This window comes from Sus scrofa, chromosome 4, assembly GCF_054392235.1.
Source record: "Sus scrofa isolate SSC_HxYL_T2T_F1_AM1 chromosome 4, Sscrofa_HxYL_maternal_Yorkshire_Landrace_v2.0, whole genome shotgun sequence".
Lineage (NCBI taxonomy): Eukaryota > Metazoa > Chordata > Mammalia > Artiodactyla > Suidae > Sus > Sus scrofa.
In genome coordinates, this window is record NC_139386.1 from 104,071,590 (window position 1) to 104,093,700 (window position 22,111).

The 22,111-nt window shown below is 41.5% G+C and overlaps 1 protein-coding gene across 3 annotated transcripts; it reads left to right on the forward strand.

The window, feature by feature from the left end:
- The first annotated feature begins 1,629 nt into the window (after positions 1-1,629).
- On the forward strand, positions 1,630-20,863 carry LIX1L (limb and CNS expressed 1 like). Of its 3 annotated transcripts, XM_001927823.8 has the most exons (6): positions 1,630-2,010; positions 9,196-9,359; positions 12,094-12,234; positions 16,600-16,695; positions 17,309-17,386; positions 18,657-20,863. In XM_001927823.8, exons 1-6 carry the CDS (start codon positions 1,719-1,721, stop codon positions 18,897-18,899), a joined length of 1,014 nt encoding a protein of 337 aa, XP_001927858.5. In that variant the 5' UTR covers positions 1,630-1,718; the 3' UTR covers positions 18,900-20,863. The 3 variants fall into 3 exon arrangements, 2 of the variants coding, with proteins under 2 accessions (XP_001927858.5, XP_084879208.1); XR_014844227.1 differs by lacking the exons at positions 16,600-16,695; positions 17,309-17,386; positions 18,657-20,863 and adding an exon at positions 13,684-14,272 and having other exon boundaries at positions 12,094-13,040; XM_085023082.1 differs by lacking the exons at positions 16,600-16,695; positions 17,309-17,386; positions 18,657-20,863 and adding an exon at positions 14,821-16,460.
- The last annotated feature ends 1,248 nt before the right edge of the window (positions 20,864-22,111 follow it).

Here is a 22,111-nt window from a genome sequence, read left to right on the forward strand (position 1 = left end):
GGTAAAGGTCGCAGATGCGGCTCGATCCAGCGTTGTTGTGGCTGTGGTGTAGGCCAGCAGCTACAGCTCCAATTCGACCCCTAGCCTGGGAACTTCCATATGCCATGGAGGTGGCCCTGAAAAGTTAAAAAAGTAAAAAAAAAAAAAAAATTCAAACAAGATTCCTACAAAGAACCCCCTTCCTCCACCATCAGCAGATATATCCCAATAGATTATCCCTCTTTCAAGCTTCCTATTTTTTGACCACTCAGTTTTTTCCTTGGGTGGGGGCATGTCTAACTTTCATCTTACCAGGAGCATTTCATCAATTTTCTTCTATATCTGGCTTTTGTTTACCCATCCTTGATTTGTGAGCCACTGTAGGATAGAGATGGGGGTGGGGAAGGAAAAGGAGAGGAGCGAGTAAGAGAGAGAGAGACCTCACCTATGTAAAAATGGTATAACAGTCAACTGACAAAGGGTGTGTTTGTGTGTGTGTAAGAGTAATTGGGGGAACCCAGCCTGATAGGTTCTATGAACAAACATACCTGTCTTAATCTGCCTTCTGGAACTTTGAGCTTGCTGGCTTTCTTCCTACATTCTAACTCCTCCTTGCTCTAGTGAGAGGTGAAGGAACAACCCATTCTACTCTTTCTTACTCCCTCCCTCAGAATAGGTGAAATTAGAAAATTACCCAATGATGTGGTATAGCAAAAAGATAAAAATATTGGGGATCAGAAGACCTACGTCTGAATCCAGCCTTTGCCATCCTATTTAGTTTTGGACAATTTAGCCTCTCTATCAGTTCCTTTATCCATAAAATAATAAAATCTAGTTTGGGGGAGTTCCCGTCCTGGCTCAGTGGTTAACGAATCTGAGTAGCATCCACGAGGTCGCAAGTTCGATCCCTGGCCTCGCTCAGTGGGTTAAGGATCTGACATTGCCCATGAGCTGTGGTATAGGCGGCAGATGCGGCTTGGATTCCACGTTGCTGTGGCTGTGGTGTAGGCTGGCGGTTACAGCTCTGATTAGACCTCCCCTCGCATGGGAACCTCTATATGCCCCGGGTGCAGCTCTAAAAAGCAAATAAATAAATAAATATTAAAATCTAGTTAGTGATTTCGTGGTTATTAGCTAAGAAAATGCACCAAAGTACACTGCACAGTGTCTGACATATAGTAATTATGTGCTCGTTAAACGTCAGTATCTTTCCTTGCCTTAGCTCCACCACCAATTGCATGTGCATGTGATCTTAGACAATTCACATCACTTCTCTGAGCCAGTTTCCTCATCTACATCAGACAAAGTCTAAGAATCCTCTCATTCTGTCCACAGTTCTTCCCAGCCTTGAATCTAGGCCTTTTTTTTTTTTTTTTTCTTCTTTTTCTCAAGCCTCGCCCCAGGAGTCTGGCCTGCTTTCTAGTACTCCCTGCAGGACCCCGAAAGACCCGCCCAAGATAAGCTTCTCCCTTATAGAGGATATTGCCTTTTCTCTTTGCAATTGGTTCCTCAGAACCTCCGCCCTCCTCAATAATTTGCCTATGATGAAGCTGCCTCCAGCCAGCTCCCGCCCCCTCTCCGGTAATTGGCATAGGACCTGGCTCGTCCCCGCCCCCGCTTGACTGACTGCTGGGCTCCGGCACCTCCTTCAGTCCCTGGGCGCTCGCTGGCTGGGGTGGTTGGGACCGTTAGCTCGCCAGGCTGGCAGGCACCGGGCCGCTACTCCACTGGCGGCGGGGATGGAGACCTTACGAGCGCAGCGGCTGCAGCCCGGAGTGGGCACTAGCGGGAGGGGCACTCTGAGAGCACTTCGGCCAGGAGTGACTGGGGCCGCAGCTGCCACCGCCACACCCCCAGCAGGCCCCCCGCCGGCCCCGCCGCCCCCCGCGCCGCCTCCGCCGCCTCTGCTCCTGTCGGGGGCTGCTGGGCTGCCGATGCCCCCCGGCGCCGCCGGCAGCCCAGCGGTGCTGCGGGAGGCCGTGGAGGCCGTTGTGAGGAGCTTCGCCAAGCATACGCAAGGCTATGGCCGAGGTGAGTCTGCGGGTCTGGCCTCCTGCGGGACACCCTCTGTAAGGGAGCCTGGCTCCCACAGTCCTCTGGATCGCTTTTCCTGGCGCAGAGCCCTCACATGCATTTCCTTTTGGGGAGTTTCCTTCTGGGCTACACACACGCACACGCACAGACGTAGACATTCATACACACGTTTAAGCCCCCCCCCCCCCCTTTATTGAGTTACTACTATAGTCTCCAGGGACCCCTTCTGGCAGATGTAACCCTCTCTTTCTTCCTGACCTTTTCTCCTTTAGAAATGGAATTCCTCCTGTAGCTTAATGCCTTAACATTTATCTCTCTGCCTTTAGTGACTAGTCCCCTTTGTGTGGGATCCTATCCTTTATCTCAGATCCAAGATAGTTCTCATCTGTATCCTCTCAGTCTTTCTTCTGTGGTCTGAGCAATTCCTGGGTTCCCTGCTAATTTACTCCATCTCCTTAACCTTGACTTTTAAATTCTTTTCTTACTTAATGTCACTCTGAGATTTCCAGTGCAACTTCAGATTTGCTGGGGGAATTAGGCAGTGTTTTCGCAAGTCACTTAAAATTGTGCATTTAAATCTGGACCCATCCCACTGATTCCACACCAGCTTCCTGTGACTTAGAACCTCACTTTGGTGTCTTTTTTAATATGGACCCTTACAACTCCGGCCTCTCTGTCTGTCTGGCTCTGTTTCCCTGGCCCTTGCCCAGGAGCTGAGGATAAATCCCAGGCCTTGGCGCTCTAATGTTAAATTCAGTGGAAAGGAGCCAGGCAGAAACCTTATTTCCATTAGAAATCTTCATCTTAAAGATGCCTTATTTCCAGAGTTTCTGAAAAGGGGAATGTGAGGACTTTGTTCTTTGTTGTTTTTGCTTAACTGGTGCAGAATTTCCTAAGTTTGAGTTCCAGGCTTATAGTGTAACAAGGAATATATACTAAAGAGTATGGGCTACAGAATTCAGGTCTGGAATTTCCAAGACATCACTTCTCTTTGCTTGGCCAGGTCCTGCCTGACCTGGAAGTGACTATATCTTTAACTTTCTGGCTTCACAATAATGCAGAGGATGGTTATGGGGCTTTTTTATAGATAAAAATGACTTTTTCCCCCCTGAGAAAGTGCAGTGAAAAGAGCACACACAGGCTTTGAAGTCAGGCAAATCTGGATTAGATCCCAGATTAAATCTCTGTCACTTTCCAGCTATGTCTCTGTGTAAGTGACTTAACCTCACTAAACTTCAGCTTCCCCAATGATTATGATGCGGACTAAAACACCTAACACATAATGGGTACTTTAAAAATGGTAAGTATTCTCTCAAATTTATTAATATTTCTTTGGGGAGAATATGTCTCGTTTCTTCCCACTGTTAAATCCTAACGGTGTAAACTCAAGAGTGATTCCTATGAAAACAGATCCATTTTGTTATATATACCTAATGATACATTTACTATCAATTTCTCTTTGTTCTTCAACATTTTGAACTCCTACCATGGGGCAGGCTCTCTGCTAGGTGCTGGGAATACACATGCATATGATCCTGAAATTCATCACGAGGAAATATAATTGTTTTTCTAATTTAATTCCTGATTTAACAGAGCTATGTAATGGAATTGCCACTAGCTATTGTCCTTTTGCTTCAGATCTCTTTTAAATGGAAACCAAGGGAAGGTCTTTGCCTCTGGGCATAGGCATGCTCACCCTGAATCTGAACCCTTCTTAGAAACTTACAGGTGTTTATTAAAATTGTAGAGGAGTGTATCCTTTTTCTTGTCTGTGTTACCTGGGTAGGCTCTGGTCTAAACTGGGCATTCTCTAAAAGCTTTTTCATTTCCTTAGAAAGGATAAGGGAACAAGGGGATCGTACTGACAAAGAGCAATCAGTCAGGATTCAGACTCTTCAGCAATTCTTTTCTCCAACCTCCCTACCTCCCACCACAGTCTTTCTCATTATTCTTGAGTTTCTCATTTCCAGTCTGGGTCTCCAGCCAGTACTTTGGGAAAGTTTGGCAGATAGTTCAGCTTCAGGCAAGCAGAATCTCTGCCGATTTGGCTCAGAAGTCCTTCACCACATGGAATCACTTATTCTGCTTCAATTAATAGGCAAAGCTGCCATTGGCCTGTGCCCTTGGGACTGATGGCATGGTATTTGGGGGCTGGCTTTAGTCCCCTGAATATAATTTGCTTTCGTCTTTGCCCACACTGTTCCCCAATCCAGCAATGCTTTACCACATCATCTTCAATTCACGTCCTTCATCTTCTTCCTAACTACTCCAAATTCACCTTTTCCAGGCATGGTCTTCAGCTTTACCTTCACTTATGTAGGATATCAGCAGAGTTTTTTTTTTGTTTGTTTGTTTGTTTTGTCTTTTTGTCTCTTTAGGGCCGCATCTGCGGCATATGGAGGTTCCCAAGCTAGGGGTCTAATCAGAGCTATTGCTTCTGGCCTACACCACAGCCACAGCAACACCAGATCCGGGCCGTGTCTGTGACCTATACCATACCTCATGGCAACGCTAGATCTTTAATTCACTGAGCGAGGCCAGGGATCAAATCCGCAACCTCATGGTTCCTAGTCAGATTTGTTTCCGCTGTGCCACTATGGAAACTCCTACAGGTTTTTTTTTTTTTTTTTTTTTTTTAATTCTTCTGTTATTTCACTTGTTTGTCCCATAGCTGTCCCCCACCCCCCCAGTCCCTGTCCAAGATACACACAAAGCTCAGTATGCTAGAGGATCTTAATCAGTTAATAGTGCATAGGATTTGGAATCAGAGAACCTGGCCCTATCAAATAGTGGCTGTGTGATCTTAGATAAATTGCTTAATCTCTCTAGGCCTCATCTGTTCCATTCATTCATTTAACAAATATTTATTGATCACCAGACGCAGTGGTGAACAAGACAAATGCTCAGTCCCTATCTTCATGGAGTTGACAGTCTAGTTGATAGAGCATATGAGGGGATGAATGGTGCAATAATACAAGATGATACAACAGAGAGAGGGTAGGTTTTTGGAGGCAAACAAACATTGGTTCTAAATCCTGGTTCTGCCACTGTGGCCTCTTCCTTAACTTGGTCACTTTTTGTAAAATGGGTTTTATAATACCCATCTTAATAGTTTTGTATGGCTTCAAAGAGATAATGAATATAAAGCTTGCAGTACATAGTTATTATGCTTTTATTATGCTTATGGAAATGCTTTGAAAACTGTACATTTGATGGGTATTGTTAGCATTGCCGTTTCATTTGCCCCCTTTTTTCCACATGGCATATGGACCCTTTCTTTTTTTAATGGAAAATAATTTTTTCCATTTAATTTAATTTTTATTTTATATTGGAGTATACTTGATTTACACACAATGTTGTACAGATGTGCAGCAAAGCGATTCAGTTATACGTATACATATACAGATTCTTTTCCCATATAGGTTATTACAGAATGTTGAGTAGTAGACCCCTTCTTCTAATAGTTGACAGTTGGCAATCTCTAAATTGGCACAATTGCCTGAATGACCAAGTCACTTTCTTTGCTCTTTAACTTCTGCGTTGTCCTCTTCAAACCTATCTTTTAAAAAAATCATTGTTTTCCCTTTATATCATAATACGGTTGCATGATTGGAATTCTGCCCAGCTACTAGGGTGAACAAATGAATCGTGTGGTATTTTCTGTTTAGTTGTTCCTTTTACTTGGAATAACAGATAGCTTCTTTGTTGTAAGTGGCCATAGAGTTAAAATGATAGGTCTGAATATTTCCAATTTTTGGAATGTTGGATTAGACCCTGTGTTAGTTCCCCGTGGGTGCTCTAACAAATTATCACAAACTTGGTGGTTAAAACAATAGAAATTTGTTCTCTCACAGTTCTGGATGCTAGAAGTCCAAAATCACCATCACTGGGCTGAAGTCAAGGTATCACGGCAGCTCTGTGCTCCCTCCAGAGGCTCCCAGGGAGACTGTTTCCTTGCCTCTTCCAGCTTTAGGTGGCTGCCAGCATTCCTTGGCCTGTGACTGCATCACTCAAGTCTCTGCCTCCATGTTTATGCTGCCTACTCCCTCTTCTGTATTTCATCAAGTCTCCTTCCCTAAGGACACCTGTGATTGCATTTAGGGCCCACCCAGATAATCCACAATAATTTTCCCCATCTCAAGATCCATAACCTAATCACGTCTGCAGAGTCTTTGCCACATAGGTTAAGATTCATAGGTTTCAGGGATTAGGACATAAACATCTTGGCAGGGGACATTATTCAGCCCACCATAGTCCTCTCCCAAAGTCATTGTCACTTTACCATCCTTCTCTCCCTTCCAGAGTCTGTACACTATGGACTATTCAGGGGTGCCTTATACAAACTGAAATAGGAAATGTCAGTTGAAATATCATTACCCAGCTTCCCTATCTTCATAATAATGTGAATTAAGCCAAGCCAAACTATTCCTAGCATCCTCTGTGATCGGGGAGAACCTTCTCACTTACCTCTCAATTTCGTTTTTATTTATTATCTATTTATCGGTGCTGCTCTACTACAAAATTGTATTTATTTTGTAAAATTTTTATTATAGTTTCATGTGTTGTTTTAACATTTTTATTTTGGTGGATAGAGAATCCATCTCTCTTGCCTTTTATCTCCTAAGGGAAAAAAACAAAAGTTTTCTTTTTCTTGTTTTTGTTCAACATTATGGTACAAGCACTTAAATATTCCTATCTTGGTCTTTCTTGTCCCTTTCAGCCCAGTACCCATCAGTGACTTCCAAAAACCTATTGTCACTGTCAGATGTGTATGTCTCAGTAATAGCTAGCCTCTTACCTCACTGACCTTGCACCATCCTTATGATATCCATGGTTCCTCACTGAAAACCTGATAAGAACCATGAGCATCCTCCACACACACACACACACACACACACATAAATACTCATATGTGTGTGCACACACACACACAATTTTACTCAGAGTTTTAGGGGGCTTGTGAACCTCTGTGAAGCTCAGCCATAGACTGGACCTTGGACCCTGGGTTAAGATTCCACATTGGACAGAACATTGGTATCAGAATATCTACAGTCATGCCCTAATTCTGCCACAGTTGTGTGACCTCAACCAAGTCATCCACCCTTCCTTAGCCTGAGTTGGACTAGATGATCTCAAAAGTCCCTTTCAGCTCTAGATATGAATGAGCATTTTCAAGTTCAGATCAAAATTAATTGCTTTTTTCCTGATCATTTTGCCCATTGCTCATTCCATGCTCATATATTTGAAATAAGACTTCCAATTTCATTTGGCTTTGAGTAATCATTAAAAAGTAGTCCTGGGAAGTATCTGCTGTGGTGCTGTGGGTCAAGAATCTGACTGCAGCAACATGGGCGGCTACGGAGGCATGGATTCAACCCTGGACTGGGAACTTCCAAATGCTGTGCGGTGCGGCCATAAAAATAAGTAAACAAATAAATAGTCCTGTACTCTGTGTCAAAAGGGATTTAACTGGGTATAGAAAGGACATATGCTTCTTAATAGGACCTTCTCCATTATAACAGTCTCCTCCCCTTCCTCTTTATTTCAATATTCTCCCTGTTGTGTGCCTGTCAGGAGAGCTGTCACCCAGCACATTGTGCTAAGTTTTCTCAAAGAGGGAACTGGGGCTGAAAAGACCTCAATGAAAAGAACAAAGGTGGCTAAGCTTTTATGGGCAGCAGTGACCTTTGAAGAGCCCCTGCTAAAACTAAGGGTGGGAAAGAGAGAGTTTCCTTTTCAGGCTGCCTTTTAATGGAAGAATGAACATTTTAAAAAGTCAGTTAAATACAGGGTATTAGTAAAGAGCTTATGCTGCTTTTCAAACTCTGGCTGGTACCTGGAGTTGTTGCTTCAGTTGCAGAGCAGGTAATGTAAGTTGTTATTGGCCAGTAGATTTTGAACACCTTCTTAGCAGGGAATGGATATTAATTATCTTTGCATCTCTAACACCTAGAATAGAGCTATGCACGTATTAAGTGCTAAAATTTTTGCTTAATGTGTGTGTGGCCGCCATAACAATGACTGTTCATGTTGCCTGCTGCAGGGAGCAGAATTGACTGGCAGCCTTCCTCTAAGTGCATCACCACATCTGCACTGAGGCCACAGATCCTGTGGGCTGCTCCCAGTCTATGGCTGAACACAGCAAGCGTACTAACTCAGGCACATCCTAGTGAGATGTGAGATTCCTTTGGCTTGAGGTCTTCCCACTGGCCTGGCCAAACCTTTCTTGGAACTGTGCTGCAGTCTGAGATTCTCATCTAAACTTCCCGCCTTCCCTCGCTGCTACAGGTGTCAGACCTTGAACATGATCTGAAGGCTCTCCTTTCTCTTACTTCCTCCCCAATAAAGGTTAAGAACATTGACTCTGGCACCAAGACTTCCTGGGTTTGAATTCTTGATCTGCAGCTTTCTAGCTGTTATTTCCTTGAGCAAGTTATTTAACCTCTCTTTACTTCATGTCCTTCATCTGTAAAATGGGGATAATAAAAGTACCTGCCTCATAAGATTGTTGTGATTCAATGGGTAAAGCAGTCACAGAAAATGTGTGACATACAATAAGTGTTAAGCAAATGTTAGCACTTATGAGCATGGTGGTTATTACTATTCTAGGCCAGCTGACCAATTGTGGAAAAATCTGCTTGCACGTCATCAGGCGCTGATAATGGTAGGCTGACCTTGGAAACCCTGGCCTCTGATGTTTAAGTTATTCTCCTTTGGTGTCTAGGAATAATCAAAATGTGAACTGCTGGGAGTTTGGGGTTAGTAAATACAAACTATAGCTTTTGGAGTGGGTAAGCAATGAGATCCTGCTGTATAGCACAGAGAGCTATATTTAATCATTTGTGATGGAACATGATGGAGGATAATGTAAGAAAAAGAATGTATATATATATGTATAACTGGGTACTTTATAGCAGAAATGGACGGAACATTGTAAATCAACTATTAAAAAAGAGTGAATTAGAGAGGTGGGGGAGGAGGGTAGGCATACTCCAGTCTTCCTATGCAAATGAACTTAATCATGGCCTAGGCTTATTAATTTAAATGCTTTTAAACGGTGATCGGTAGGGAGCTCGGTGAGATAGACTCTTAATGTAAGTACTGGTTACAGATATTGTATTGACGCAGAGCACCACCTGGAGGTGTTCTCATTGCTGAACTTATCTACTTCTCTTTTTGTAGTGAATGTGGTGGAGGCACTTCAGGAATTCTGGCAGATGAAACAGTCCCGTGGGGCTGACTTGAAGAATGGGGCTCTAGTGGTTTATGAGATGGTTCCCTCCAACAGTCCGCCCTATGTCTGCTATGTCACCTTGCCTGGGGGAAGTTGCTTTGGGAGTTTCCAGGTAAGAGTTGTGAGGCAGCAGTAGCAAAGATAATGCTTAGGTGCTAGTAATGACTTTATCCCTTTGGCCATTACATTTCTAAAGTCACATATATGAGGACTTGGACCAATTCTGGGCAAATCATTCTGATAAGAATCTGAGGCTTATTTAACCAGAAAAGAACCTCAGCAGCATGCTTTTCTTTTAACCATGCTCAAATTCAGAGTGGGTTTGAATTTTGCTAGGCTGAAAGAAAAGCAGACTATTAGCACCTAACTCATGTTCTGATCTGGCTTTTCCACTTCCTGCTGTCTCTTTCTGAGGACAGAGAATAGTATTCTTTGCCCCAGTACTTTTTCATAGGCTATTACTAAGGAAAGCAATGTATGAGTTCTCTCAGAGTTCGAAGGAGAGGGACTCTGCATGGCAGAAATAGTACTTATGAGTTAGGAGGTCCAATTCTCATTCCCTTGACTACGCCAGCAGGGCAAGTTGAGAAATTTCTCTGGGCCTCAGTTTCCCTATCTATAGCATGAAGGAGATAGATTAGATTATTTATTTCTAACCAGCATTTCTAGTACTAGCATTCTAGAGTTACATGAAAGACCTGTAATATATGATGATGAAAAGAGCTGATGCTATCATACAGTAATGAGAAATTTGACCCGTGTGAATATTATCAAAGGTGGATCTTTCACACTGCACTCAGGAAAGTAGCCTCCTGAAATATCAACTTAGAACCTGAATAGGAATTGAGAGAAGAGACTAAACACTTGTTCTGTTTTCCACATGGCTTTTATAATCCTTAGACAAAGTTATGCTCCCTACTATGTGCTTCCATAGCACCTTGAAATTCCCATATCATATCACTTATCAGAACATACTGTAATTGATTGTTTATCTCTCCTAGTGATCTGTGTTCCATAGAAGCAGAGATAGTGTCTGTCTTCCTTCCTGTTCGGTTTTAAATCTCTACCACTAAACTCAGTGCCCAGCACAGAACAGGCCCTTAATGAATCTATTACGTGAATGAGTGCCATTGCAGTGCAGTTCCTGCCTCAAACAGAAACAGTCCTAAGGAAGCTTCATTTCAAACCAAGTGACTAAATTTCCCTTAGAACCCCAGCCATTTCAAAGAAATAAATACATGCCCAAGATGGTTAATGTTTATATTTTTCTTCTAAAAAACAACATCTTTCCTTTGCACTTCCCATCATGGCACAGTGGAAATGAATCTGACTAGGAACTGTGAGGTTGCGGGTTCGATCCCTGGCTTCTCTCAGTGGGTTAAGGATCTGGCATTGCCGTGAGCTGTGGTGTATGTCGCAGACGCAGCTGGGATCTGGTGTGGCTGTGGCTGTGGCTGTGGCTTTGGCTGGCAGCTGTAGCTCCGATTAGATTCGTAGCCTGGGAACCTCCATATGCGGTGCATGTGGCCCTCAAAACCAAATAATAATAATAATATCTTTCCTTCCTTCTCCCACCCTAACATACTGTTGGGCAAGGATTTGATAATCTTATGGTGATGCCCCAAATTGGACTAGTAATTTGATTTCTGTTATTTCCTGGAAGAGTAGAATTTTCTCTCTTGGCCCCTTTTAGCTTATATCTTTTACATACATTTTGGCAGGTGAAATTTCTCCTGGTGGTTTTCTTCACAGATGACTTTTCAAAAAATAGCACTGTACAGTAGAGCGGGCAGCAGGCTAATAAATAGCAGAGAAGTATCAAGAAACTAAAGAAGGAAGAAGGCTTAGGGTTAATGTACCAAACTCCATGTGCTGTCTCAGAGAGACCTGTCAGCCAAAGGAAACTGGGAATTACTGATATTAAGGATGGTTAAGTAGCAAGCATATCCAGGTCTACTTTTTACACTATCGCATTGCTTTCTTCTTTTTCTCTAATTGTAATCATAAATGACAAAGGGCACAGAGACCTTTGAGGCAGCCAGTGAAGATGAATTAGAAAGGTGGTTAGGGATCTGAAGTTGAGTGATTTAAGACGTCTGGGAAAATCAGGCTTGTTGAATGATACCTATGTTGGATACAATGTAAAAACATGAAGTAATTTTTTATTTCTTGTTTTCTGAGGGTCAGCTTTCCTTTCCCCACCTCTCTTCTCTTTGCTTCTGCTGGGGAGAAAAAAAAAAAGGCTATAAAATCCTTCCTGAGACCTTAGACTCTGCTCAGGGATGCTCCCTAGGTCACTGCATTATTGGGGAAACTGTCTCCACATAACTAAGAGGAAAGTCCAAGACTCCCTGATGGGTGCTTCTTGTAGAGACTAGAGGTTTCCTCCTCAGAAGCAGCCTAGACATAGCTTTGTTTTAATCTTAGGTTATCTAGAGGGATGAAAAAAATCTTGCCTGTCATCAGAGTAAGAGAACAAGATATAGATTTATAACAGACTGGCCAGAATCTGGCTTTTGAGTAAATAATTCTGTTGACAGTTTACAATGGGGCACTTTTCATATCCAGTGATTATATGCTGACTTCAGCAGTCTTCTTTATTTGGCATTCAATTTGGTATGAGCTACAGCTGTCTCTCGATCCTTAATCACTTCAGGGTGTTGCATCAAATGTATGTTTCCAAATGCCCCGGCCATTTTACAATAAAAATTTTGGAGGTGTGTTGGACAAATTGATTTCTCCAAAGAGCATCCCAGTGTCTTCTATTCCAAGTGTTTCCCTCCTATTTTTCCTTCCTCTCTCACAGATGCACATATACACATATTTTCTCTCTCTACCCTGCCTAGTTTTGCCCCACAAAAGCCGAAGCCCGGAGGAGTGCTGCAAAGATTGCTTTAATGAACTCTGTGTTTAATGAACATCCTTCCCGAAGAATCACCGATGAGTTCATTGAGAAGAGTGTCTCTGAGGCCCTGGCATCTTTCAATGTAAGTTACTTGCAGTTGGAAGGAAGGAGGGTGGGGGATAGGAGAACTGGCTGGTTGGGAAGTCTTGTATATTACCAGGAAACAGAGCATGAATTCTTGGTTTTCTTTCCTGCCTAAATGTCTGTTCTTTCTGTTTATTTTTTCTGTCAGTCTTTTGTGTTACACGCTCCACACGTCTCAGTCTCTGATTCTACGTGTGTGTTTATGTTTTTGTTATTTTTTCCCTTTCATTGTGTCTCTTTGGTATCTAGAAACCTTTATTTCAAGATTTTTGGAACTTTAGTCAACTATATTCCAATAAAAAATTTTAAAAAAGATTTATGGAACATTAGAGGAACACACAAAATAAAAATTGAGTTTGAATTTCACTTTTCCCAATTTTGGTTTAAGACCTTATTCCCTTCTTTTTTCACTGCTCTTTTTGTTTGTTTGTTTTATATGACTGTTTTTATTTGTACTTGTTTCCTGCCTCCATTATTTATCTTATTAGTAAAGAACACTGTATAATACAGTGTCTTGTCTTTTTACATTTCCAGGATTGGGAGCATAATTTATTTACTCTCTTTAAGAAGAACATCTGTTCTTCCAAATGATAATGATGATGATAATAACCTAAGCTAATCCTAATTGAGTATTTATTTTGTGCCAGGGGCTATTCTAGGGGATTTATATGTATTTTAACTCATTTGATCTTCACAAATATCCTATGGGATCTAACTACTGTTATTACCCTTATTTTACAATAAGGAAACTAAGAACAAAGAAGTGAAGTTTCGTCTAAAGTAATATAGCTTGTAAATGGCTGAGCCAAGACTGGAACCCAAGTCCACATATAGATTTTTCTAGTTTAGAGGTACATTTTAAGACTTAGCACTGTCTTCTTCCTTCCTCTGCACAAGACCATTGATAGGGAAATAAAGTCAGACCAATTTTCTGTTTCTGTTTTCTTTGCATTTAAAATACAATTACAGGAGTTCCCGCGGTGGTGCAGTGGTTAATGAATCTGACTAGGAACCATGAGGTTGCGGGTTCAATCCCTGCCCTTGCTCAGTGGGTTAAGGATCCGGCGTTGCCGTGAGCTGTGGTTGTAGGTCGCAGATGCAGCTCAGATCTGGCGTTGCTGTGGCTGTGGTGTAGGTCAGTGGCTACAGCTCCAATTGGACCCCTAGCCTGGGAACCTCCATATTCTGCGGAGAGAGGCCCTAGAAAAGGCAGAAAGACCAAAAAAAAAAAAAAATACAATTATATATATTAAACTTCCATTATCTGGTTTGTAGGTTACTGTTGAACTTTTTTTTTTTTTTTTTTTTTTTTTTTGGTCTTTTTGCCATTTCTCGGGCCGCTCACGGAGCTTCCCAGGCTAGGGGTCGAATCGGAGCTGTAGTCGCCGGCCTACGCCAGAGCCGCAGCAACGCGGGATCTGAGCCGCGTCTGCGACCTACACCACAGCTCACGGCAACACCGGATCCTTAACCCACTGAGCAAGGGCATGGATCGAACCCTCAACCTTATGGTTCCTAGTCGAATTCGTCAACCACTGCGCCACGACTGGGAACTCCACTGTTGAACATTTTGAATCATAATCGTTCTGTTGCCTAGGATCCATCTGTTTTTCTCCTATTACTCTTACTTAGCCCCAGTCAAGAGTATCTGCAGGGAATAAAACCATTTTTATATTAATCAAATCAATTAAAGTTAAGAAAGTACATTTTTCACTCTTAAGTCACCTAATGTATTATAAAACAAAACATTAGTTTGGATAATAGAAAGCAGTGGTTGTGAGCATGGGCTCTGAACTCATTATTTTGAAATTATGGTTCTACTTGTCATGTGACTGAACAAGTTACTTAAACTGTCTCAGTTTCCTCACCTGAAAAATAGGATAACAATTATACCTGTTATTGGATAAAAGAGAATATATTCCAACACTTAGCACATGTTCTCTGTTTAGATGCCTTTGGATGCAAGTAATAGAAAAAGCTCGCTTCACATTGACTTAATAAATGAGGGAAATGTGGCCAAAAAAAGAAGAAAAAAAGTGCTGAATCTGACACTATACATACTATGTCTTTTGACAAATCACCCAGCCTCTGTGGGTCTGAGTTTCCTCATTTGTAAAATAAGTAGGTTAAATTAAAATTAACTCTAATTCCTTTCCAATTGTATCCTCATGTTCCTACCACTAATCAAGTATTCTGTGATTAATGTTTATTGAATAAATGGAGTTCATTTATAACCTTCTCAGGTGTGGAAGTGTTATGGGGTGGAACTTGCCAGTGGGGACCATGCCACTCTGGTGTACTCCAAATAGGTTACAGATGTGTGTGTTGTTGACCTCTCAACTCTCGGGAACTAAGTGAAGCCTGGGGCAGATGGACTCCTCAGCCCTGCAGTTTTCTCTGTAAACCCACTTGGCTATACAGATAGGATCATTATTTTCTGTGTGTTGTATCATGGAAAACTTTGGAGTTATTGAGTAAGGTATAACATTGAACAAGTAAAGACAAAAATGAAAACAGTTGCTTGCTTCAGAGCCCGAAATCCTAATAATGAAAATTGCCACCTTTTTTCTCTTCCTCTCTCTAGCTTTTCACTTCTAAATCCAAATTTTGTGATCTTTGCTTCACCACAAAAATCAACTACACGTGGCTTGATTGTTTCTCATGAGCCGCAAAATGAAGTGGGCCGACTCTGAGTAGTTCTGACTTTGTGTTAATCTGACACAGTGGAAACAAATTAATATTAATAAACTAGCACTTATGGTATGCTTACTACATGCTTGGCATTATTTCAGATGTGATACATATACACTAAAACCCCATGATAAAGTGCCCCACAGTAAACTGGTTTTGAATATAACTTGATTAGCTTCTGACCTCTACCCAGTGTACCCTTGCTCAAAGAGAGCAGAATAAATTCTTATTTGGGGAAGTGGTGGGGGAGTGGTTATAGAACTAGCTGGAAAGAGCAAGAAACCCCTCAGGAAGCAGGAGGAGAAAGCTGGATCCCTCTGTTCTAGGTAGTCTCCTGGCCTTATTATTCTAGATCAGTTTGACAAAAGGGTCACCAGTAAACAGGGAGATGCCCTTATTTTGGAAGCCCCAGAAAGCTCCAGCATCTAAAAGTATCTCCAATAATGTGAAACCACCACCAAATAGCACCTAAACAGAGCCAATACCAGAATGGATTTAGATTGCGTAAATGGACACCAGGTCCAATACAATAATGCACCCACATTATGTGATTGGAGTTGTCAGACTACATTTATCCTTTTTAAAAATTAATTAATTAATTTTCACTTTTGGCCACCCCTTGGCATATGGAGTTCTGGGGCCAGGGATCAGATCCAAGCCACAATCACAACCTAGGTGTGGCAATGCCAGATCTTTAACACACTGTGCCAGGGCCAGGGATCAAACCTGCAACCCAGTGCTCCTGAGATGCCACCAATCCCGTTGTGCCACAGCAGGAGCTCCCCCCTTTTAAACTGATATTTTAAAAAATCTCTAACTCTTAAAACAATCCTATAAGATAGATCCAGGATTGTTCTCATTTACAGATAAGGAAACTGAGGGACAGAGAGGTTAAATGACTTCATCAGGTCACAAGACTAGCAAGAGCTCCTGTCCATGCTCTTAACTTCTATACCCTATTGTTTTTTGCACTCACCAGGCTTGCAGGTTAGACAGTGTATCTTAGTTCTACCCCTGCAGAGTCACGTTACCAGTAGAAGACACACGAGGAAAATGTCCAGGAGGCCAAATTGCCACCCAGAATTTGCCATTCTTGTGACTTTTACTGTTTCCCTTTAAAATGCATTTACTGGAGTTCCTGTTGTGGGATTTGCCAGTTGTCCTCTAGGCTAGTTCAGTCCTGCATGCTGAACACTTTTGGCTGAATCAGTACTCTTCTCTATGTCTTGGTATTCCCCCTTTGTAAAATAGGGAAAATCAAATTGACCTTTGTCTATCACCCAAGTTAAAATGAGTTTGGAGTCCCTCTAGGACTGTGCTGACCAGCAGAATAGCCACTAGCCACATATACCTATAAAGCACTTGAAATATGGCTAGTGTGAATTGAGATGTACTGTAAGCATGTAAGCATGAAAGAGATGCCAGATTTTGAAAACAGTACAAGAAAAAAGATGTTTCATTAATAATTTTTATACTAATTACAATTGAAGTGATATTTTGAACATGTTAGGTTAAATAAATATGCTATTAAAATTAATATTTATTATTTATTTTTACTGTGATATGGCAACTAAATTTATGTGGTTTGCATTATATTTTTCTTGGACAGTGCTGCTCGAGGTACTAATCCTGATTGAAAATCAATTTGTCTTTTCCTTTCCTCTGTTACCAGGGCAACAGGGAGGAAGCTGACAATCCAAATACAGGGATTGGCGCCTTCCGATTCATGTTGGAATCCAACAAGGGCAAGTCAATGTTGGAGTTCCAGGTACTATACTATTCCACCTACTTCCCTGGCTCTAATAAAATGGGTTAGATTTTACACATGGACATAGTATATATACTGTTTATATAGATACACACAGACATAGTATATATACTGTTTATATTTATTATACTATATATGTAGTATGTGCTCGCGCACACACACACACACATACACACACACCTCCTACTAACCCCTAACTCACTGATCCTCAATGGGAAAGGAAGGGAGAGAAGGTTATCGGAATATTTTTCAGTGGAGTTCCCATCGTGGTGCAGTGGAAACGAATCCAACTAGGAACCATGAGGCTGCAGCTTCATTCCCTGGCCTCACTCATTGGGTTAAGGATCTGGTGTTGCTGTGAGCTGTGGTGTAGGCTGGCAGCTGTAGCTCCAATTAGACCCCTAGCCTGGGAACCTCCATATGCGTAGGTGTGGTCCTAAAAAGCAAAAAAAAAAAAAAAAAAAATTATTAATATCTTCCTTCTCCCAAGGACATATCAGAGTTGGTATGAGATGCTTCCACAAATACATTTTTGAACATTTCCTCATTTAATTCTGATACAACCTCCCAATATAAAACCACTGTCCTGGCACTTCATATTTTCTTCCTTCAGGAGCTAATGACAGTTTTTCAACTGCTGCACTGGAATGGCAGCCTTAAGGCCATGAGGGAAAGGCAGTGCTCTCGGCAGGTAAGTTCCTATGGCTGAAGGGAATCTGGCAGGACTATTTTGAGATGCCTGATATGTTAGAAATAAGCAGGCCTAGGGGTTCCCACTGTGGCACAGTGGGTTAAGAGTTCAACTGCAGTGGCTCAGGTTGCTGTGAAAGCTCGGGTTTGTTCCCTGGCTCAGCACAGTGGATTAAAGTGTCCAGCATTGCTGCAATTGTGGCTTGGATTCAGTCCCTGGCCAGGAACTTGTATATGCCATGGGTGTGGCCATTAAAAAAAAAAAGTGTGGGATTTCTGAATCATATGGTGGTTCTATATTTAGTGGATTAAGAAGATGTGGTATATATACACAATGGAATACTACTCAGCCATAAAAAGAACAAAGTAATGCCATTTGCAGCAACATGGATACAACGAGAGATTATTACACTCAGTGAAGTAAGTCAGAAAGAGAAAAACAAATACCATATGATATCACTTATATGTGGAATCTAAAATATGGCACAAACGAACCTATTTAAAAAACAGAAACAGACTCTCAGACATACAGAACAGATTTTTGGTTGCCAAAGGGGAGGAGGGAGGGAGTAGGATGGACTGGGAGTTTGAGGTTGATAGATGTAAGCTATTATGTTTAGAATGGACAAGCAATGAGGTCCTGTGTAGCACAGGGAACTATATCCAATCTCTTGGGAAAGACCATGATGGAAGATGATATAAGAAAAGGAATGTGTCTTTTTCCTGTACAGCAGAAATTGGCATAATATTGTAAATCAACTATACTTTAATTTTAAAAAATGTAGGAGTTCACATTGTGGCTCAGTGGTAACAAACCCTACTAGTAACCATGAGGATGCAGGTTTGATCCCTGGCCTCGCTCAGTGGGTTAAGGATCCAGCCTTGCTGTGGCTGTAGCTGGCAGCTGCAGCTCCAGTAAGCCCCCTAGCCTGGGAATTTCCATATGCCACAGATGTGGCCCTAAAAAACAAAAAACAAAAAAAGTAGAAAAAAAAAAGTCAGGAAAAAAAGAGAAATAATCAAGGCTATACGTTTGGGCATATTGAAATTGCCCTCTTCATTCCTATAATCTTTTCTATTTAAATCTTAACTATGATTCTTTTACCTGCCTTGCTTCTCCTACCGGGAAGTTTCCTTTAAGAATCTCCTCAGAGGACTCCAGCACTGACTTTCATTAGGACCCAAGGGCTGAGAATTCCTCATCCCAGTAGGTCAGTGTGGTATGAACCTTTACTTTGTCCATGATTTTCACCTTCTTCTCCCCCTTCTAGGAAGTGTTGGCTCATTATTCACACCGAGCCCTAGATGATGATATTCGCCACCAAATGGCGTTGGACTGGGTGAGCCGGGAACAGAGTGTGCCAGGAGCACTGTCTAGAGAGCTGGCTTCTACTGAGCGGGAACTGGATGAAGCCCGGCTGGCAGGCAAGGAGCTGCGCTTCCACAAGGAGAAGAAAGATATTCTCATGCTGGCTGCTGGGCAGTTGGGCAATATGCATTCTTCCAACTGCTAAGCATCCACCTGCATATTCTCCATCTTCTCCAAGCCCTTTTTTTAATACATCCTTTCTAAGACTTAGTGTGATTTCTGTATATACTTTCTCAATTTTATACTTAAAAAATATATATATACATATATATATGTGTGTGTATAAATTCTACACCTGGATTCTTATTTGCTGAGAGATCCCTTTTCTTACTTGTAGTTTTTGGATGTAGTTGCTTTTGAAACCTCTCCACACTACTTTATAAGAAGAGCAAACTGTCTTTGGAGCTACATTGACTTTTACATTCCCAATAACTCTGTGTAGTCATTTCAATAGCACAAAACAATTGACTAAGTGTTCATGTCTCCTTCTTTTAAAATAATAGGGAGCTTGAATAAGGATGGCGTGCCCCACCCTCATCCTCATTCTTGCTTTCTCTTGGACCCAACAGGCCATGAAAATGAAGACTCTGGCTTTGGTCTCTCTTGAGCGGGGCCTACCTGGTGCTGAGTTGTTCTTCTAATAACTAGATCTTTCCTCACCTAGACCTCCCCGCTCTGCTCCCCTACCTTATGCCTCCTCTGCCTCAAAATGGTACTTCATTTTGAGGCTTCCTTACTTTATTATTTGGAAGAAAGTGGAGATCTGGTTTCTTATTTTTTTTAAATCGTTACTGAAAAACTTCCCAGGAACAAGAGAGGAATTATAAACACAATCTGTGTGGGTTCATCATCTGTGTTGTTTCTGGGGCATAAATACCATACCATACCAGTAGTCCAGCTTTCCAGATGTAGTCTGCTGAAGGGGTCAAGGGTCGAAGTTGCTTATCTTTCAGTATTCTCTTTTAACTCCTTTCCCCCCACCCCCGCCACTTCTAGCTTAGTTAATCCCTGTATACAGATCTTCCTGCTTACAAAGATTGGCAGAAAGCAATACATATTCCCGTCCTTTTTCTCCTCCCATCATTTTGCTCTTTGGAAACACTATCTGTCCAATTTGGTGAGGGCCAAGCTCCTCCTACTCCCACAAAGTTGCTGCTGTTTACTACCTTAGATTCACATTTATTTTCTCTCTTTTCTTTCCTCTTCCTCCACATCGATTATTAGAGCATGAGTTTTAATCAGGAAAACTGGACAAGACTCTGGCATTTTGGCATTTCCTAATTGGAATCTTGAGTGACTACAGGAGGGTAAAGAGAATCTGTGATCAGCTTCATGTGTTTTTAATACTGTTCTCTTTCCCCACCTTTTTCCTCGGTGAAATAGGAGAGAATGATTTGGAGTACAGCTGAAGCATTCCCTTTTGGGACAATTTTTGTTGATCTAAGACATATTTTCTCTTTGTTTCTATAATCTCCTTTATACTATATTACAGCTCAGTGTACCTCTTAAGCTGAGTTTGGGAAATTTAATGTTCCTGCAATTACACCTTCCATTTAACAATTATACACTTTTCTTTTAGAAATAGAAACAGGCTATGATTTGCTCTTTTGCATCAGATAGGAAAAAGATGAAAGTCAGCTTTCTTGCTTTTGAAATCATCCTAGTGACCAGTATGTATGAGATCAGAGGTAAGGAATCTAGCAATAATTGTATTAGTCCTTGAAAGGGATTTCCTTGCATTCTCCAAGCCTCATCTCTATATTCCATGAAGCGCATGTAGGGTCACAACAGAGGCTCCTACAATAAATAATAGGTACGTCTATTCAATTTTTATTGGTATTTATAATCCAGCAATCATAAACCCTCATTTCTCCTGTGCTCTTTTCTCTTGGAAGTGTTAAGGAGTATGAGTTATAGAAAGAACTTGTCTTTGCACCTCCTGGATTATTTTTCTCAAATACTATCCATTAAGATCTCAAACATCGTGAGAAAAATTGTTCCCTGCTCTGTCCACTTTTGACAACAATGTTAACATTTAACTTACCTTTTTAGTACTCTGTATTTTATATGTATAATTTTATACAATTAAAAATAATTTTTGTCTAGTGAGCCAGAGTGATTCTTTTTTGAGACCCGTGTATCAGAGGAGCTCTAAAATGACCTTTCTGGAGTTCCCTGATGGCTCAGCATGGATCCAGTGTTGCCACTGCTGTGGCTCAGGTTGCTGCTGTGGTGAGGGTTCAGTCCTTGGCCCAGGAACTTCCACATGCTGCAGGGGCCAAAATTAAATAAATAAAATGATCCTTTCTCTTACATATATACTAAAAAAGAGCTTTTCTTAGTATTTTTTGGGGTGGTAGAAGTAAAATTGTACTTCTGGGGGAGGGCATTCTGCCTCTCCTTCTCCAGACATTTAGGGAACCTTAATTTTCTCCTTGGCCCTTTCTACTCAAGCTCTACCCATTTCCGCTGGCAATCTCACCCACTATGATGGCTTAAACTCTATCATAACACATGATTCTCAAACCTATTTCTTCCACCCCAGCCTGTTTTGAGCTTTTACATGTATATTTCCACATATTGGACATCACCACCTAAATGACACAAGCTCTTTACTTACATTAACTAAAATAAAACCCATTTCTCCATACATGCTCCTCTTTGACTCCCTAGATCTGTTTTGAAATTATCTACTCAGCATCTAAGCTAGAACCTCAGATTCATCCTCAATTTCTTCCCACCGTCATCCAAGCAGTCACTTACTGTTGAGTGTACCTCTTATATAAACTTTCTAAACTGTTTTGTCCATTTCCACTGTACTAGTTCAGTCCTTTATCATCTCTGGGATGGACAACTGCAACAGCTTCCTATCTAGTCTCTACCTTCATTCTTTTTTTTCTTGGATGCCTCACAGCATATGGAGTTCCTGGGCCTGGGATTATGTCTGGGACACAGTTGTAACCTACACCACAGCTGTGACAATGCTGGATCCTTAATCCACTGTGCCAGACCCTGGACTGAACCTGCATCTCACCTCTCCAGAGACACCACTGATCCTGATGTGTCACAGTGGGAACTCCATTTTTTTTTTTTTTGGCATGAAGTGGCTTGACGTGATCTCATTTCCCAGAACAGGAAATGAACCTAGCCACAGTGCTGAAAGAACTGAATCCTAACCACTAGGTCACAGGGAACTCCCCTTCTACCTTCATTCTTAACATCCTCCACATTAGTATCAGATTTCCTTCTAAAATATTAGTGGCTGCACCATTCCCTTGCTTAAACCATCACTTAGCTATCTTTACCTTTAGCAGAATTTTCCAAAGTTTTATATGTGAACCCTTGGTATTATTACCT

Bases quoted from the DNA above. Each gene is read 5' to 3' on its own strand.
- LIX1L (XM_001927823.8), top strand. From the start codon at position 1,719: ATGGAGACCTTACGAGCGCAGCGGCTGCAGCCCGGAGTGGGCACTAGC. The intron at 2,011-9,195 runs GTGAGTCTGCGG...CTCTTTTTGTAG, and splicing joins TACGCAAGGCTATGGCCGAG to TGAATGTGGTGGAGGCACTT. The intron at 12,235-16,599 runs GTAAGTTACTTG...CTCTGTTACCAG, and splicing joins AGGCCCTGGCATCTTTCAAT to GGCAACAGGGAGGAAGCTGA.